We start from the raw sequence: 19,950 nt of genomic DNA on the forward strand, positions 1-19,950 counted from the left end.
AAACTTTGGTGGTAGTATCAAATTAGTACCCACATTTTTAAATATGTCACTACAACATCTAAACTTTCAAAAAGTGTCAAGTTGACTCCCGCTATTAACCGATTGCCAGGCATTTGTTGAAAATGTCATAACTACCCTTCAAAAGACGACATTGTTTGAGACCGAACCGGTTGAGGTGTTTGAGATTCTAGAGTAATGAAATCATTGTCTTCTACCTTTAGATCTGAAATGCATTCTTGTTTAGTTATTTCTTTGTTTTTAGTTATTGCCTCCCTCTATCATATTTCATGTTTTTTCTCTCATTTTCTTTGAAGATAACCGATTCAATCTCAAGATAGAAGACAATGAATAATGTCTTCTTTTGAATGGTAGTTCTGACATTTTTAATAAATAACTAATGATTGGTTAACGATAGGAACCAATTCGATGTTTTTTGAAAGTTTAGGTACTATAGTGACACATTTGAAAGTTCAGGTACTAACTTGACAATATCCCCAAAGTTCAGGGAACTATAGTGGAACTTTCCCTTAAAATAGAGGAAAATTTTATGGTCAATGCCCTATATTTTGGGGGTGTCAAGTCAGCCCCTACACTTTAAAATGTGTAATACCTTGAACTTTTGAATTGTGTCTAATAATTTTAAAAAGCAAAGTTATCATTTATGGATATTTTGACCATTTTACCCATTTCGTCTGATCTCTTATGGGACCGAGCATGTTGGGATTACACATAAGCTGAGATGGCTATCCACACCTTATTAATCACTAACCAACTTTTCAGATGTCATAACATGGAGATGAGGAAGAAATATGAGAAATTGGTAAACTCAATCGAAAAATCAGGAGTGAAGGTTCACGTATTTTCGTCATGCACAAAACAACTTGTTGAGTTTTGCCAAATATGGATGAAATAAGAACGTAATACTTGAACATGTAATAGAAGATTGTAAAAACTCAAAATTAACAAACGTGACGATCCTCCGCCGAAGTTGCCACATCTGAAGCTTTACCATTTCAAGTTGCTCAACTCTTGAATTAGCTTATGTGGAAGTAGAAAATTAGATGATAACTGATGGATATTTTTATTATTTCACTTATCCGTTAGACATTAATAGATAGGGCACAATTTGAAAGTTCAAAGTGCCGGAAAGACAAGTTTTGAGGTTTAGGCACTGACTTGACACAATCCCTAAAATAACTGATAAAGAATTTTCACTAAAATAAAACAACAAAAAACCATTGTTCGAGAAGAATAAATTGATAGTTTGACTCCAATCAACGGGTTTTTGTTCCGGTTCATGGGTGAAATTGAACCGGTTGCCTAGATGATTATCGGACCGAACGGTCCGACCGTTTGAATAAACGACGATTCGAAAACCACAAAACTCGCTGTGAAGGTCCCAATAACAGACGGTCCCAACACAGATCCAGAGTTCCAGACTCATGTCAGCGGCACTCGTTTCCTAATTTGCGAGGTTTCCTACTCGTTTGATTGTGTCTACTGCCCCGATCGGTGTTGGATTCCAAAACGTGAACAGTGAAAAGAACGACGGAGGAAAGAGCACGTCTGAGACGCAACATTCTGAAGGCGACTCGTGTTCGGTCGTGCAGTCCTTTGATATCTCGGGAAGTCCCCTTAAAAGCCCGCTAAGTACGATGCGGAGATTCGTCGCGAACCGAGCGAAACATCTGATCGGATCATTGCAGCGCCCACTGTCCTCTCAATCTTACTTCCTTTCCTCTACTTCCGCTGCTGATCCTTCGACCATGTCTTCTTCTTCTGCTACTGTTACTAGCGAAACTATCAATCCAAAGGTAGCTCTTTCTTCTTCTTCTTCTTCTTCTTCTTAACCTGTTCGAGTTAATTGATATATTATTTCCAAAAAGGAGAATAAGAGTTAATGTTGATGAGTATGTTTGAATTTTCATTTTCTGCAACTTGGTTCATTTCGTTTCTGTTTATTTGTTGCTTTGGGTTCTTCTCGTGGGTGGATATGTTTAATTCTTACTCTGCATCTGGGTTCATCTCCTTCGCTGCTTATTTGTTGGTTTGGGGTATTCACATAAATGGGTATTATATATTGTTTGCGTATATGGGTATGAGTTATTTTGCGTTTGCATTTTCTCTTACTGTTGAACTTTTTCTTTAGGGGGGACCAGGGATGGGGCGGGGAAGGATCATCTGAGTAGTTGGGCATGCTGGATATTATGCTTTTAGTTCTTTCCTTTATTAACTTCTTGCTGTTTATTTGTTATTCCGGTAGCTTTATATAGACTAATGTGGTGTATTTAGCTGGCTTAAAAAAATATTGGTGTATTTATCCTATATCAATCAAGTTTCATCTTTGTATGATTCTGTATTTTGGCATGGATTAATATGTTGAATTTTGCAAATGTACTTCTCATGAACACACTGGCCCAATTTATAAGATGATCCTTTTTTGAATCACTAGTCTCCCACAAAAGATCACTCGCAGTCTTTTTTTATGCGCAACTTTCATTGGTGCCCTAAAGCTTGAGAGAAAGTAAATAGGGGGATTGGGAAAGGTAGATCTAATGACGGTGATTATCCTTACCCCAACGAAGATACAATTTTTTTTCCCAGGACACTGATTTATTAGTAAATTTTTCCACTACTAAATCCTAAAAAGATGGTTAACTACATCTATATATGTTTAGTTGTACAAATTCCATTTACGCAAAGATAATGGGAATGTTCATTTATCAAAAAAAAAAAAAAAGATAATGGGAATGCTTGATGTTTTACTTGTGAATTTATTATATCATCTTGATCAAATTTGTACAATAAAAAATTTGTTTTTATAACTTGAATAAAAGATTAAATAAAACCGGAATGTGTGTATATTATGTCTTCAATAAAAAATAGATCTCCGTTGTTAAACTCTCTTAATTATTCCATTAAAGCAATAAGCAACAGACAATATGTGTTTTACACTGTGCTTCCCAAGTGTATCATTGTACATATGACGCTTCTTTTTCTGGACTGTGTTATTCTTTGCTCAGTTGCATGTGCGTTATGTGAACCTATTTGAGTTTTCTTTATCTTTATTTTCTTATTGACCGTGCTGCTACATTTTTTTATACCTTTAAAAGTGAATTTTATTATTTCACCAACGACTACCTTCATCCCCTCTGTGCTCTTCTTATACATGTTATCTTTCTTTCTTTGTTTGTTTGTTGCTATTTTTCTTAAGCTCTGTATATGTAAGCATGCCCTTCTAATACATCCCTCAATATTTCTCTAATTTCCTGGACATTGACATTGAAACTCATGACCTTTTTCAGCCTTCAAGGATTTCAATATTTTCATTATGTCCTATTAGGTGTTATGCAATACTGATAACCTGTATGGTATTGTAAGATAAAACAGTGGTGTTGTAAATCATCATAACACTGGATGCAGCCAGATTTGTGCCAACATGTGATTAATACCCCTTGAGACACAACACTCAATTATGTTAATGGATCTTATAACTTCTCTTGTGTATTACACCTGTTCATTGACACAGGTTTCAATATTCTCCAATTTATAAGCCATTGAACCATCCAAGTTTTGAATTGGTTCAGTAGATGAGGTCTACTGAGCTTTCAAGTTTCAACCATATGATCAAGTAAATATCATTTAATGCTTAACTGTTTCACCTTCTCCACTTGCCTTCTCCCTTAACTTTTGATTGCCAATTGTGGAGTTATGGTTATAGCTGGTAATCATGGTGTGTTTTCTAGGGATGTTCTGCATTTTTCGTTATTTCCCAATGCCATTTAGTTTATTCATTTATACTTGTGCTCTTAAGATTGACTTTTCCCCTTTTCTAGGTACTAAAATGTGAATATGCTGTCCGTGGAGAAATCGTTACACATGCCCAGGTAGTATATCAAATACTAGTCTGCAAATTGCATAACAATTTCTCTTGGAATTATTCTCATAGTTGAAATCATTATTGCTAATTTGCTATATTATGTTGTACCATCTGATAGACAATTTTTGTGTTTTGATGATCAATCCAAAAAAGAAAAAGAAAAAGAAAAAGAAATGAATTATCTGCCAAAATGTAGGTATACATATATGCAGGCTGGCAAATGGTTGTGTTGGGTGGCCACTCATTACTAGGCCTTTCAGCCTGTGCACCAAATATCAACCTATCATACTCTTTCAGGTAGATCAAGAATAAATGAATAGTTCATAAGAAAATCGTATGACCTCAGTTTAAAAATGGCATGGTAAATAAAAAACTTTTGAATTTAATAAAGGAGCCCAACAACTAATGCTGAAATTAAGGCTGTTATTCTGCATACTAATGTTAAATGCTATTTATCTATTGGTGAATTCATGCTCCTACATTTGGATATGCTTGTCCACATGATAATGTAATCAAATAAATCTGTGGAATGCTATGCTTGGTCGCACAATGAAATGGAGAGATTTATTAGCATACTTTTAGAGGTGTTTTTGTCTTTTCATATAGCATAGAGAGTATTTTAAATGGAAGAATCCCTGAAATGGATGCATGTGAGACACAGGTAGCAGACAGATAGTTCTGTTCAACTCATGATTTTATCATACAAATGGGTATAACATCCCTCAAGAAACAGTTTTTTCTGAAGGAGTAACATAGGACGGGTGTTTTAGATTAATGGGATGAATGTATTGAATTTGAGATTATGGACTTCATCAATGTTTAAAAGCACAAAGGTGGGAAGCAAGGCTCCAGGACCTTTAGATGCATCAGGTGTAGGCCTCAAGGGATTACACTCAGGCCTCATAGTTTACTGATTTTTAAGGAGGAAAAAAAACATGAGTATAGAAATATGCATAAGATGTGTATACTTTATGTAGGAAAATCATGTAAGAATAAGAATAAAATTCATAAAAAAAATCATGTAAGAATAAATGATCAGATAAACATTGGATTTGAGAATATTGGAAGTTGTAGGGGTTACCATTACAAAACTCTGACTGTATGCTATTTAATACATTAAAATGGCTTTTAACGTGTTAAAGCATAGACGTAGGCGCACACATACAATTATACATTAATACATGTATGTACACACATATAACATCAGTATGAGGAATGTACTTTATATCTTCGGGCATGAGTCTCAAGGTTGAACCTTGAGGTGTTTTTCTTCTTGAAATGAGCCTCAAAGTCTAAGCCTGATGGGATTTTTTAAAACACTGATCTTTGTATGATGACATATTTCTCACAAGGATTTTTTTTTTTTTCCTTTTCTCTACTTGCAGCATCTACAACAAGAACTACAAGAAAAGCCAGGTTCTCATCCCTTCGAAGAGGTATATTTCTTTTTTTTCCTACAACTTAAGGGTCCTTCTGAATTAACTATATGAGTATCTTATTGCTCAAATTTGGAACATTTGCCATATTTGTATAACTTTGTGCTGAATATCGTATATTCTTTTCCTATCCCTAGTCTTTATTGATTTCCATGTCAAATGTAATATGTCATACCCCAGAATTTGCATGGAGGTCTGGCAACTGGACTCAGCTAAAGCAAGTTTGTACTGCCAATGGGAAACACACAGTTTGGTGGACTCTATGTTCTAGTGAAGCAAGGAATGGGTGGGGAAGAATTGTACAGCGGGTTACACTAGGGACTCTTGATCCCTAGGCTTGTAATATTAAATAGTAGTGGAAAATATAGCAACTTCTATCTTGGGGCTTGGGGGTGTTTGGCATACCTTCTGTTGTACATATTTCATATTTTTTTATCATAAATTAATGAATTAACACAATGAACACTTACCAATTAAAACAGAAAAAAGCAAGTTAGTATTGCTTATTATGAGTAATGACCTTTATTGAAAGCAGAAAAGAGAACAAATTATTATCACCGTAAATACAAGCCTGCATGCGTGCTATGAAATCTTTAGCATTCCCTCCATGGTTCATATGCAGAAAATCTTATAGTATTTGCATCAGAAGGAAAATTTCCAGGTTTTCTTAACTAAATGAAATTTCAAGAAATTAGATTTTATACCAATGTGTTTCATTTCTACCTGTATGAGGCTTCCTTTCATCCTTGTAATGTAACACTAGTCGGAGTGGCTTATTAGAGAAGCCCTCAGAAAGGAAAGACTGGATGTGGTGATGTTACAAGAAACAAAACTTCAGGAAATAGATAGGAGATGGATTAAGAGCATCTGGGGAGCTAGAGGTTTAAGTTGGGCTTTTGCACCTTCTTGGGGAGCTTATGGAGGTATGCTCACCATGTGGAGGAATGGAGAGTTGGAAGGTCTGGAAGCGTTAATAGGGGACAGTTTTCAGTCTCAATCAAATTTAAAAGGTTAATCGATGGCAAGGATTGGGCTTTGACAAATGTTTACGGTCCAAAGTCCTATAAGGATAGGATTCATTTTTGGGAGGAGTTGAATGGCATTAGAGGGTTGTGGGAGGGATCTTGGTGTTTGGGTTGTGATTTTCAACATAATCCGATTTACATTAGAGACAATCAATCCAAGTCAAAGAATCACAACAAGTATGAGGAAGTTTAATGAGTTTGTAGAATTATTTTAACTAAAAGAGATACCATTGCTACAAGCTGACTATACTTGGTCGAACTTTCAAGATTCGTCGATTTGCTCTAAACTAGACAATTTCCTTTTTTCGGTGGATTGAGAAGTTTTGTGGGAAAATCTAACTTCACGAGCTTTAGTGAGAGAGACTTCGAACCATTGCCCTATTTGCCTAGCTCAAGAAAATTTGATAGGGGCCCTTCACCGTTTAGGTTTAAAAACATGTGGCTGGAAGATAATACATTTGCAGAGAAGGTTAAGCGCTGGTGGCAGGAGGTGGTGAGCATAGGCTTGAAGAGAGGGGTTAACTTTTTAAGGAAGCTAAAGGGCCTAAAAGAGAAAATAAAGGCATGGAACAAGGAAACTTATGGTAAAGTGGAGGAGATCAAAGAAAGAGTTGTTTTAAGGATTGAGGAGCTAGATAAGAAAGAAGCCCTTAGAATTATGAGCAGCGAGGAAAGAGAAGAAAGGTGGATATTAAAGTGTGAGTTAGAAGAGGTCCTTAGGAAGGAAGAGATTTTTTGGAAGCAAATGTCTAGATGCAAGTGGTTGTTGGAGGGGGATGGGAATACAAAATATTTTCACTCTTTAGCCAATGGGAGAAGGAAAATTAGGCTAGAAGTGGAAGGACATGAGGTAACCAGGAGGGAGATTAGCAAGGTCTTTGTGAATCATTTTAAAAGTATCTTCCAGAGTCAAGGGGTGAGAAGTCAATTTCCCCCAGATGTTGAATGGATTAGAGTGCTTAAAGCTATGGTTGCAACCTCAGAGGCAGAGCTTTCTCTAGAAGAAATAAGAGAGGCAATTTTCTCAATGGAAAGGTATAAACACCTTGGACCGGATGGTTTCTCTTTGGCTTTTTATCAGGAGTGTTGGGACCTTATCAAAAGAGATTTGATGGAAGTTTTCAATGAGTTTTACACTGGTGGGGAAATTTCTCAAGGTATAAACTCAACTTTCATTGCCCTCATTCCCAAAAAGAAGGAAGCAAAAACTAGAAAGGATTTAGACTAATAAGTCTAGTGGGGAGCCTCTATAAGATTATAGCAAAGGTTTTAGCAGAGAGACTAAAAAAAGTATTACTCTTAGTCATCTCACAACGTCAAGGTGCCTTTGTTGAAGGGAGACAAATTATCAACCAGGTGTTGGTAGCAAATGAATGTGTATCAGAGAGAAGAGGAGGAGGAGAGGGAGGGGTGTGGTGTGCAAGTTGGATTTAGAGAAGGCTTATGGCTTTGCGGACTGGTCTTTTATCCTAGAAATTATGATGGGGAGAATTGGACTAGGGGAGCATGGAGGATGTGGATAAAGGGATGCCTTAGTTTATTGCAGTACTCAATCATGATTAATGGTGTGGCTAGAGACTACTTTCCAACGAAAAGAGGATTGAGACAAGGGGATCCCCTATCCCCACTCCTATTCTTCTAACAATGCATAAATAATCCCAATTAGACTTGACAATCGGGTCAGCGGGTTGACCCATGACCCAACCCAACCCAGCCCAGTTTTTTTCGGGTTGGGTCGGGTCAGGTCATTTTCACATCCGGGTTGCTAAATATGAGACCTTAACCCTATTTTTTCAGGTTGGGTTGGGTCGGGTTCGCAGGTTGGGTCAACATTTTGCCAGGTCTATCTCATCAGATTTGATGTGGGTTGTGGCTCTAGGGTGCTTTTCTGGGAAGATCTCTGGCTGGGTGATACTCCTTTTTGTTCCCTATTCACTGATCTATTCAGTCTCTAACTACAAGTTACAACCCATCTCAAATTTTGTCACCTTTTTCTCACTCTGGACTGAGTTGGGATTTTGGCTTTAGAAGGGGTTTGACTGTTTGAGGGAGAATGAATGTGAGTCTCTTATTTGCTTGCTTGACACTCTTAAGTCAGTTTTTTTTTTTCAATGAGAAGCATAGGCCAAAAGAGGCTATTGTGGAGGCCATAAAGATAAAAGTTGTTCACTGGGTAAAATCACTCCAGCTCTTTCAAAATATCTCAATTACTGATATTGTAAGAGCCTGGAATGAAGTAGCACACACTGCTGAGAAGAAAGAAAGAAAAGTGATGGAATGGAAGCCCCCAGGCCCCAATAAGTTAAATCTGAACTTTGATGGGAGCTCTATAGGGAACCCGGGTATGGCAGGCATTGGTAGTGTAATTAGAGATTCCTCAAGCAAAGTATTGGCTTTGTACTTGGGATCTTTAGGGGAAGGAGACTCCTTAAAAGCTGAACTGTTAGCCCTGCTGCAAGGGCTAAAGATTGCCAAGCAAGCTGATCTTAAGAACTTGGACATATAGAAGGGGACTCAAAAACAGTGATATCTTGGACCAATTCAAGCAGTAGTGTTACTTGGAACTACAGACATCCAGTAAGGGAGATAGTAATCATAACAAGGGAACTTAATACCTCATTCACATGGGTCAAGAGAACTGCAAATGGAATGGCGGACTCTCTAGCTAAACAGGGTGTTCAAAGGCAACAACTTTTTTTTGGGCTTTAATGTAACATTTTCTGTTGAATTATATTCACTTTTTCTGATGTAACTCTTTTAATTTTTAATTGAATAAAATTCTCAATTTGCTGATAAAAAAATGTGACACTGGTCGGAGCCCTTTTGGTTCTAGAAAAAGAGACTAATCTGGAAGACTTAAATATTTCTCAATGAGTAAGGAATTCTTGTTTAGTTGACACATATTACCTACTTATAACTACTTGGGTTTTTGTCACAAGAATAAAAGCCCTGGTGACTTAACATAAAAGGCCTCTTTTTATCATTCAAAACTTTAAGGGGCCTCATCAACTACGTATCAACTCCATAGAGAGAAAAGAAGTTGTATCCTAGTTCCGCACGAGAACAAACTAAACTTGATTTCTCTAATAATTTCTGCCTTATCCCAACTATATGGGGTCGGCTACATGAATCCTCTTTTGCCAATCCATTCTATTTAAAGCCATATCCATTTTTTTTTATCAATAACACCAGCTTCATTAAATTAAAAGAAAAGAGGGAATATGGATACAAAAGGGGAGATAAAATATCTTAGCTCCCCAAAAACAGAAAACAAAGGGAATGCAAAGAGAAAAGATTAAAAACTAGCCCAAAAAACAGATTCCCTATTCACTCCTTGCTTGGCCAACCCATCCGCAAATGAGTTGACACTCCTCTTCACCCAGCTGTACTGAATTTCAATGTCCCTACCCAGCCATAAGAACTGTTTTTTTTCATTGTTAAAGTTCCACAAACCACTGTCTTCTGTCTTCAACCAACTAACCACCACCTTCGAATCACCTTTCAGGATCAAACGACTGATATTTAATTCCTCTGCTCTTCGAATTCCTTAAAGCGCTGCAAGGATCTCAGCCCTAAGAGTGTCACCTTCTCCAATAGGGCCAGAGAATAAAACAATAACAAACCCTTCCTCATTCCTGAAGACTCCTCCAATCCTAGAGGGCCCTGGATTCCTTACACTGCTGCCATCAAAATTCAGCTTTATAAAGCCCGAGGGGGGAGGGGACCAAAACGGACAAAGAGTCCTCTTGCATCTAGCAATGAAAGCAATCTCTTTCCAGTTTCTTAGCAAGTCATCCACAGGAAAATCTGAAAACAACTCCAAAGATTTTAGCTAGTGGACAGCCCTTAAAAGGATTTGATCTAACAATTCTTCCAATGTTCTTTCCTTGTCGGGAAAAATGCGTGAGTTTCTTTCTTCCCACAATGACCAGCATACCACTGCCCTAATACATCTCCACATAGTATTCCCTTGCTTCCTAGGCCAACTGAAAAAGGAAGGAGAAAACAAACCTTGGACAGTCTCCGGAGGATATCAAGAACACCCAAAACGGGAGAAAACCTACTCTCAAACAGTTTTAGCAGCTTTACAAGAGACCATGAGGTGGTAGCCAGATTCCCCATCAGCTTTACAAAGAGCACATCTATTAGGAAGTAGACAATAGTTGGGTCCCTTTCTCTGAAGTAAGTCTAAAGTGTTGATTCTTTCCAGGAAAATTTCCCAACAAAAAAAACCAACCCGAGGAGGAATAGGCCTGCTCCAAATTTCCTTAACTGGAAAGGACAACCCAAAGGGGATAGGAGGCTGAGTTAAGGTTTCAAAAAATGAAGCACAAGAAAGGGTACCAGAGCTAAAAGGGGTCCAAATTCTGGATTTAAAGCCATATCCATTGTTAAATCATTAGTGCCTAAATCATTTCTTACTACTTTTACCCAAGTCATTTTTGGTCTACCTCTAGCTCTTCCATCCCCTTCACAAAATACAACCATAGATCCACTTATATAGAGTTGGATATTTCTTCACAAGCAATCCTCATTCAGTCTACATATATCATCTTCTTAGCACCTGCTTGCAAGTTGCAAGCTACTTGGATCTTCTTCATAAGCAAGAAACCTTAGTGACTTCATACCTTAAATATACTTATCACCTCCTTAGAGTTTCTGTACAAGTGAGAAACTTTTAACTGACCTTGCCAGATACATTAGTAGAGATTTATTCATGATGTTGTGATATTTTTGATTTTTTTACTGTACTAACTGAACTGGAAACATTAATAGACCCATTATTAGTGTAATGATTACAATTGTAACTTATAACTAGGTTATAACCCCAAAACAGAACTAGAAAAAAATCCTGCTGCTTTAGTTTGAGGATTTCATATTTATGTTAAGATGACTCGGCTACAGAGTTTCATTGAAATATCCATAATAGCAGTCATAGTGTGCCCAACTGGTGCCTTGAGAATCCTATAATTAAGTTTATCCCAAGTCTAAAGTTACTGCATGTGTTTTCTTTTCCTGAATGCATGGCTTTGCCTCCTTTTTTGTGCTCTTGTATTTCTTCTTTGATTCCTAATAAAGCTCTTCATTGTAATTTGTAAATAAAAAAATAAATAAATATCACTTCACCTCTATACTGAATCCTTTTCTGCAGATACTTTACTGTAATATTGGAAATCCTCAATCTCTTGGTCAGCAGCCAATTACATATTTCCGAGAGGTTGGTAAATATTAGCTTTTGGACAAAACTATTAACATATTTGCTCAAATAGAGAAATTCTCAATGGTTGTCGTTACCTTTTTCTCTCAGGTTCTTGCATTATGTGATCATCCAACGATTTTGGACAGAAGTGAAACACAGGGTTTGTTCAGGTATATTAAAATATTAAAAACTTTAACGAACACAATTTTCACGGAATTGTCAATTTGTGAAGCCTTAATAAGAACTGATAAAACTTTTAGATAAACTATTGATTTGGAAGTGGGCATGCGAAGACATCTCCCCTGCTACAGTTGAATTTTGTGTACCCTAAAATAAAATCTTTGAACATAATCAATCCTTTTTTTATGGATCATTGAACATTAACAATTATCCATGCTAAGAAAGTTGAGTAGATGATCTTTGTCATCATAGATGAGTAATCACCTGCCAAATTTATTCAAAATTTATTTTTTTTATGAGAGATTATTCAAAGTTTATTAATAACTTAAAAAATAGTTAGTGTATCTGAAAAAAAATGCAAAAATATGTGTACTTTCAGCTGGGACAAATTAAAAGATGGTCTAATTAACTTCTGATCCAGAAGAAAAAAAAGGATGGTCTAAAACAACTAAAAGTTGAAGTTGAATTAATAAATGGTATTAGTCTACTACTTGAGGAGTAGTGCATCTTGAACAGGGACTGTGCTTAAAATCTTTAGACCTCCAGCAATCTTACTCAAAATGTTGAGTATTTATAGATATAAATTGTTTCTCTACATTTCAATCTTCAAAATGATGGTGGAAAATAACTATCTAGATGGTATATACTGATTTAGGGAGGAAGAATCAACAAGAAATACCAGATCTGCTTCTTGATCTGGCTTAATTTCTTGAGCCAATAGCCTACTAAGGCATTGTGTTATGTTAGGTGGGATAAAAAGTATTTCCCCAACCGCAGCTCTTTTTTATTCATTATCATTAACCTTGAATAGTAAGTAAATGGTGAAGTAAGGAAAATTTTACCCAAATATTTTTAAATTCCTTTACTTACCAAGGGCTTCTTCCCAAAATTCTCCTCACTTTTTAATGATGAAATTACTAAAATTTCCATGACCTTTTCTACGGTGTCAGTTAACTCTTTCCCATTTTTATTTTTGTGAATTTGTCGTGATATAGAGAGTAAAATCATAAATTTATGTAATCATTTTATCTGAAACCTAGGATTTAAAAAGTAAATCCAGAAAAAGTTTACCTGTTTAATCAAAACCATATGTCATTGTTTTATTTAATGTAGAGAACCAGAAAATATCAAGTTTTGTATCATGTGTCTTGAGTTTTGTTAATAGTTATGCTTGTACTTATACAAGCTTAGTTTTTTTTTTTTTTAATTTCAAACAGTTAACATTTGCAGGGGTGGTAGGTTTTGGCCCCCTCATAAAAAATTCCTGGCTCCGCCCCGGGACATTTGAATGTTGCATCAGAGGGGTTTTGGGGTCTTTTGTAGCAGGGGATTGGTTTTGGTGGGGTTGGGAGATTAACTGGCAAAGTGTTTTGAGTTGTAGGGTTGAATAGCAAGAGTGTTTTGGGATTTCAATTTTGGTTAGGATTGGCTGGTTGTTTCTTATTGGTGTTTTCCAAGGCTTTATTGGGAGGGAGCTGATTTCAGGTTGCTTGGGTTGGTTTCTTCTATTTTGTATTGGGTGGTTTCTTATCACCTCTCTTGTAATCTTCTCTTTCTTCTTGAATAAATTTTCTTCTTTATTTGAATGTCTTAATGTGTGATAAATTTGTCATACTTCCCAGCAATGGAGCTATATTGAGCTTTGGACTCTTTTATTACGTTTTTTTATAGGAAACACTTACTTTGTGTTGGATAAAATAAATAGGATTAGAAGAGAGACAGGACTCCATTAGCAAACAAGGTCAAGAAATTAAAAAAAAAAATCAGTTAATGCAACCCATTTTCTGATCTTCTAACTTATTTGAATCTAAGAGCAACTTTCCCTTGCTAAACACCACATCTTCTTTGCGGTTTGCCTTTGGTTTCATATTCTCAAATTGCCCATTTGCATCCAGCTCACAAGTTTAGAGACTATTTTCTTACTCTTCATTTTTTGTTTACTGTATGTGATTCACTTGACAAGCTATGTTCACTGCAACAGAGTGCTGGAGAAGGTTGGTTTTCTCAGGGATCTTTGTCCTTTTTTTAATTAAGGGGTGGCATGCACTAGTGACTAGGCACGCAAATGATAACTAGTGCTTCAATTTGCAAGCAGCCTCTTTCTGGTTCTGGGAGCAACTTGAGGTGGTTATCCAAAATATATATATATATATATATATATATATATATTAAGGAAAATTTCTCATCGGCAAAATTTATTTTTTGTTTATTATCTACTGTCTACCAGGTTTTATGCTGATACCAAAATAGATGTCTTCATGTGTTGACATAAATAAGGATGTAGTGTTTCTTCCAAGCTTGTTTTTCTTGTATATTCTGCATTTGAAACCCTGCGTGTATTCATGACTTCCTAAAACATAAGATATTTAGTTTCAAATACCTGATTAAGTTCTGATATTGAACTATGATACCCTGATACCTGTACATGCTTAGCATAACTGTAATGGTGACAAACATGGCACCAGATACAGCATGCTGCATGGGAACTTCTAGAGTGTACTTTATTAACTTCTAAAAGATAAAAATTGTAATGTTTTCATTAATTATAGTATAAAAACCTGTTTGGCATTAAGAAGAATGGAATGGCAAAACAGGATTATGTTGGGATAAGGCTTAGATGATGATGACCATAAAATACTGTATACATTAGAAGTTTAATTATATGTGGTGAGATATTAGTTTTGAGAAATAACTATATAATATAAACAGATTCAATGGAAAGCGATACCTCAATTTCCTAATACCCATGTATTGATAAAAAAAATCCTAATATCCATGTCTGTATCAGTATATATATCTGGCATCATGGATTTTAAGTTGAATTTCCCAAATTCTCTTTTTTCATTTTGTTTACCTTCAACTTTATGATTTATGTCTCGATTGAATAGCATTATCTATCATATTGAATATGTGTTACCTTGTGGAGGTCCCTATATCTTCTCTGCTTCACTTCCAATCACATTTTAAGTTGCAAGTGTTCTCTCTCAATGGCTTGATCGGAACTAATCAGGAGCACTAACCTCCACATTTTTAATAAGTTGCAATTTAGTTTTTCTAAAATTACTTTATAAAAATTTCTTTAATTTTTACCCATGCTTTGTTACAGTGCTGATGCCATAGAGCGAGCTTGGCAGATTCTAGATCAGATACCAGGAAGGGCAACAGGTGCATATAGTCACAGTCAGGTAATTATCACACTGCACTTGGTCTTCCAATCAGTTAAATTTGCATTAATGCTAATTTTTGTTCCTCTCACATCAGGGTATCAAGGGTTTACGTGATGCAATTGCTGCTGGTATTGCAGCTCGTGATGGTTTTCCTGCTGATCCAAATGATATTTTCTTAACTGATGGTGCAAGCCCTGCGGTAACCCTTAACTTCATCCCCTATTTTTCAAATTGTCAGATCAGAGATAGGAGCAAAAGAACCATCAAATGTTTTTTCTTTCTATTTCCTACCCAGGTCCATATGATGATGCAATTGCTGATAAGGTCAGAGAAAGATGGCATCCTTTGCCCCATTCCTCAGTACCCTTTGTACTCCGCCTCGATTGCTCTCCATGGCGGTACCCTTGTATGTTCATATTTATTATATAATCATAGTTTAAATACTTTTTATTGGCCATCTCAACTTCATTGGTTTTTTTTACCCAACATTGATGAGTTGGTGTCCTTTTAGTTCATCCAATTCTAGATCATAACACTGAGGATGATTCCTTTTTGAGTCCGTATGTGATATTGGTGATAATAATTACAAAAAAGACATGTTGATCTCTACAGGTTCCATACTATCTTGATGAAGCAACAGGATGGGGGTTAGAAATTTCGGAACTTAAGAAACAATTAGGAGAAGCACAGTCCAAGGGTATTACTGTTAGGTCCTTGGTAGTGATTAATCCAGGCAACCCAACTGGTCAGGTAAGTAATAATTACTGTTTTACTTTTGGTTATTATGTAAGTTTAGTTTGTGGAATTATGAAAGCATAATGATGACTGCCACCCTGCCTCTGTTAGTTTGCTTCTATTGGTGTTTAGTTGCTTTGCGCTGTTATCAGTTAACAGTTTGGTAACAAAGTTTCTCTTTCATGGTGATCCATTGATGTAGGTTCTTGCTGAAGATAATCAGCGGGAGATAGTGGAATTCTGCAAGAGAGAGGGCCTTGTCCTCCTTGCAGACGAGGTCTTGCCCTCTAAACTTCAAAGCAACTTAGTCTTTTGTGGAGTTTGTTATCTGAGTCAAATATTTAAATTGGTTGACTAATGGATTTGGACTTGGTATTTGTTGCCTTGATCAAACCAAGTCTAAGCAAACTAAATCCAGAAACAATAAACATGTTTTTTACTGCATTCATCAATAATATGAGTCTTGACTTGATACAGGTATACCAAGAAAATGTTTATGTTGCAGAGAAGAAGTTTCACTCTTTCAAGAAGATATCCAGGTCAATGGGATATGAGGAGAAAGATTTGTCTTTGGTATCTTTTCAGTCCGTTTCAAAAGGTATCTGACTTGGATTGATCTAAAGAATATAACTTAGGCAGAAGTAGACTTTTTTTTTAATCAGAACTAAAGAGACATGGTTTTTTGCTGACATTAAGGGTATTATGGGGAGTGTGGAAAAAGGGGGGGATACATGGAAGTTACTGGCTTCGGTGCTGATATAAGGGAACAAATTTACAAAGTGGCATCTGTAAACCTTTGTTCAAACATCTCTGGTCAGATTCTTGCAAGCCTTGTTATGAACCCACCTAAGGTAACATCCTTTACCACTTTTTCTTGACTTTATTTTCTATTTTTGACATAAAATGTCAAAATATGGTTGGTACTACATGAGACATGTCTTTTCACTTGGGACATAATCAGATGCAATATCTTTTACCTTGAAACATCTGGCCAGAAGTCTATGTGGTTGATATCCATAATTGAAAAAAAAGCTATATTATTTGACGTTTCTGATTACTATGATCAAGGTCCTCTGATCTTATGGATGGGGTTTTATCCTGGTGTAAAAAGGGCAGCCCAGTGCACAAGGCTCCTGCCAATGTGGGGTCTAATTTTGCATGGAAATATTTGAGGGTTTTCGATGCCCTAGTTCATTGGATATAATATTAAAATTAATAGCATAATTTATGAAATGTATTAAAAGTTTAATAAATTAATGCTTCAGATTCTATCCACACTATATACATGCTCTAAGATGAATATCTGCAGGTTGGAGATGAATCCTTTGAATCATTTTGTGCAGAGAAAGATGGAATTCTATCATCTCTGGCAAGGCGAGCAAAGGTTAGTTAAAACAAATTAGAACAAATAAATCTAATTTTATGAAGTGGACTAACTTTGATTACCCAAGCTAAATGCATCTTTCCTGATTTTCAGAAACTTGGGCCATTGTTTTTACCTTTAAATAGGACTGCAAACAGTATCCGTTTGTTTTTGGAAAGCAGCTTCGTTCACTGTTATGCAACAACAATACTCTTGCATGTTCTCACAGATAATTTTAGAGTCATAGCATATACCTGAATATATTTAGATATATTTATTCTCTGCTTATCCCTAAAGCAGACACTAGAAGATGCCTTCAACAGTTTAGAAGGTGTTACATGCAACAAAGCTGAGGGAGCAATGTATCTGTTTCCTTGCCTTCACATGCCTAGAAAAGCAATTGAAGCTGCAGAAGCAGCAAAAACAGCTCCAGACGCATTGTATGCTCGCCGTCTCCTTGATGCCACTGGAATCGTTGTTGTACCTGGATCAGGCTTTGGGCAGGTATGATTCATGGTCCCTCGTATTTATGGATTTCATGTTGTTTCAAGTATTTGAGCTTAGATCATTTACGTGTCTGGGACCAACCAATATTTCTGTAACCATCAGAACATTACTTTTTTGTGGAGTGGTCTGAGGAATAAAAAGAATACAGAGAACAAGAAAAGTCGGTTTAGAAGTGTGACCCTTTGGTTGAATCATTCCTGTATCTTGGAAGTGGAAGATATCCACTGAACGGTCATACTTGCTCAAAATTTCCCCCATCTGCATGTTATTTTGTTTAGTAACTCTCCTGCTTATAACACATTATGGAGAATAGTTTGTGGTATGTTATACCTTTATTCTGGATGACTGACCTGATAGTGTGCTGCTTTGGTTCAAGGTTCCGGGTACCTGGCACATCAGGTGCACGATACTGCCACAGGAAGATAAGATTCCAGCTATTGTCTCCCGCCTTACCGCCTTCCACCTATCTTTCATGGCAGAATTCCGTGACTGAGTTAATATCCTTGGTAGTGGACACCACCTAGTCCTCTAACAAGTGTATCTGCCCATGTTTTTCCATCAACCTTAAATCCTAGTTACTTTGCGTCGGTATTTCACCATTTTCAGATAATATCATATTGCTTGAAAACACCAACTCTTTCGCCTTCAAATTGATGGTAAGGATCATCCAACAATTTTGATTTGTGGTTTTCATTTCACATCTTTTGCTATTTCAGTAGGAGTTCCGGCAAATCTTCACCACAATAATACAAATTATAATTTTGATCAATTGCATGACCTGGTTTGGTAAACATCATAGCTATCTAATCAACCATCATTTCTGGTAAAGCTCTCCCACCCCACAAAAGATACAAAGAAATCAAAGTAAAGAGAAGGCAACATTTATCCAACGGCCAATTCTATATGGTGCCTAGCTCACTTCCCGAAACACTAAATAGCAAGTAGGATGTATGGTTGTAACGTACCTGGAAAGGTTAATAGAAGTAGAACAGCTTGTGTCCATGCATCTTTGTACAGTGTGACTGATGATATCAAATTTAACTAGCCTTGCCATGACTAGTCCAGGTAGGATTGCAAAAACTACAATGTCATCTTGTGCTACGTAGTTTTCAACTTGCAGAGAGAATGTGATTGGTAGTACTATTATTCGTCTGAGCCCTAAATAAAGGCGATAAAGTCAAAACTGAGGCGTTTGTGTTCTGTGCTCTTGCCCATTTGTACATCGTTTATACAAGCACAAGCACGAAAAATAAGTTCTGTAGTTTTTCCTACTAACCAACCTGGGTTAAAAGGGAAGACATTGGAACCACTCTTATGTTACGACTCCGCCGCGTTAATTCAAAGTTGGTTCCATGAACAACTTTTTGCGTATTACAGGCTTACAGCGATTCTGTGGCTAACTCGATTTCTACCTGCCATCTCCGTCATTATTTACATACAAGTAGGCTACCAATGGAGTTGGGGCCAATCCAGTAAAATTGGATTTAGACGTCCGTTAAGCTTATCAAATCAGATAAGACCAGTATTAAGTGTACCGTTACGTTAATAGGACGATGGGTTGGATGTTATTGCTCGTAAAGCTCACATTGCTCTCTTTAGCATCTTGTTTTTTCTTCCTTAGCAATGCCATCACCTTTCACGTCTTTTTGATGAGCGGTGATGGCATTGCCAAGGAAGAAGAAAAACAAAATGCCATCACCTCTGGCAGGTGAGGTGGCAGCCATCCATCAGCACCGCTGTTGCCAACACAACCCCTGTAACTCCACCCCACGTAAAGGGTTACTCGCTCTTTCCCATCTTTCTTCTGCCCTATCAATGCCACACCAACAATTACCAATCAATGCTGTTGCCATCACCTACGGCCTACCTCCGTGGTCCTACAAGTTTTAGTTTTGCAATTGATATCCAATCCATTTTCTTTAAAATGATTTGGATCGGATCCTCTTATTTGGATTCGGATCAGATTGAATCCAGGTTGCTTGTGATGGATTCTTATTGGACCGGGTTGGGTGGACCAAAATCCAGCCCATGCGGAGTGTTTAAAAAAGTTAATGCCAACCAGGTGATGTTTTAAATAAGTCAATGAGTAGGTGTTCTAAGTAGGTCAATTTGATTTCGGCCATGGGGAAGAACATTATGGCCAATTTGATTTTAAACAGCCCAGCCCATCTCAGCTCAAATGACGAAATAGGATTCACTGTCCCTATGCCATACCTGTAATAATCACCCAAAGCTGAGTTTCTAAAGAGAAACTTATAATTTATTCCTACTGGTATAAACCAATGTTTAAACAATGACCCGAAATTAGAACCGGAATCATTCTGGCCATCAGTTTTTGGGTTGATGATTTGACTGCCCGTTTTGAACAGACGGCCTGTTCTGGCAAAATTTTAAAAAACAAAAATAAATAAAATAGAAAACTGCCAAAATATTGAACAGGTCAAATGAGTCGATAGT

The 19,950-nt window shown here is 36.7% G+C and overlaps 1 protein-coding gene and 1 long non-coding RNA gene across 3 annotated transcripts; one reads left to right on the top strand and one right to left on the bottom strand.

The window, feature by feature from the left end:
- Window positions 1-1,288: 1,288 nt before the first annotated feature.
- LOC148846730 (alanine aminotransferase 2-like) lies at window positions 1,289-18,167 on the top strand. Of its 2 annotated transcripts, XM_088949297.1 has the most exons (15): window positions 1,289-1,814; window positions 3,837-3,887; window positions 5,266-5,316; window positions 11,494-11,559; window positions 11,650-11,711; window positions 14,828-14,906; window positions 14,983-15,087; window positions 15,184-15,294; window positions 15,501-15,638; window positions 15,826-15,900; window positions 16,101-16,221; window positions 16,320-16,474; window positions 16,933-17,007; window positions 17,287-17,490; window positions 17,870-18,167. In XM_088949297.1, exons 1-15 carry the CDS (start codon window positions 1,656-1,658, stop codon window positions 17,984-17,986), a joined length of 1,569 nt encoding a protein of 522 aa, XP_088805423.1. In that variant the 5' UTR covers window positions 1,289-1,655; the 3' UTR covers window positions 17,987-18,167. The 2 variants fall into 2 exon arrangements, with proteins under 2 accessions (XP_088805423.1, XP_088805421.1); XM_088949295.1 differs by having other exon boundaries at window positions 1,388-1,814; window positions 14,983-15,294.
- Window positions 17,453-17,979, bottom strand: LOC148846731 (uncharacterized). The gene is made up of 3 exons (XR_016100656.1): window positions 17,844-17,979; window positions 17,673-17,751; window positions 17,453-17,582 (listed from the first exon to the last, which is right to left on the bottom strand). It is a non-coding gene; the product is annotated as an uncharacterized LOC148846731 (long non-coding RNA).
- Window positions 18,168-19,950: the final 1,783 nt, after the last annotated feature.

This window comes from Nelumbo lutea, chromosome 6, assembly GCF_056320005.1.
Source record: "Nelumbo lutea isolate HS-2025 chromosome 6, American lotus-T2T, whole genome shotgun sequence".
In the NCBI taxonomy this organism is placed as follows: domain Eukaryota; kingdom Viridiplantae; phylum Streptophyta; class Magnoliopsida; order Proteales; family Nelumbonaceae; genus Nelumbo; species Nelumbo lutea.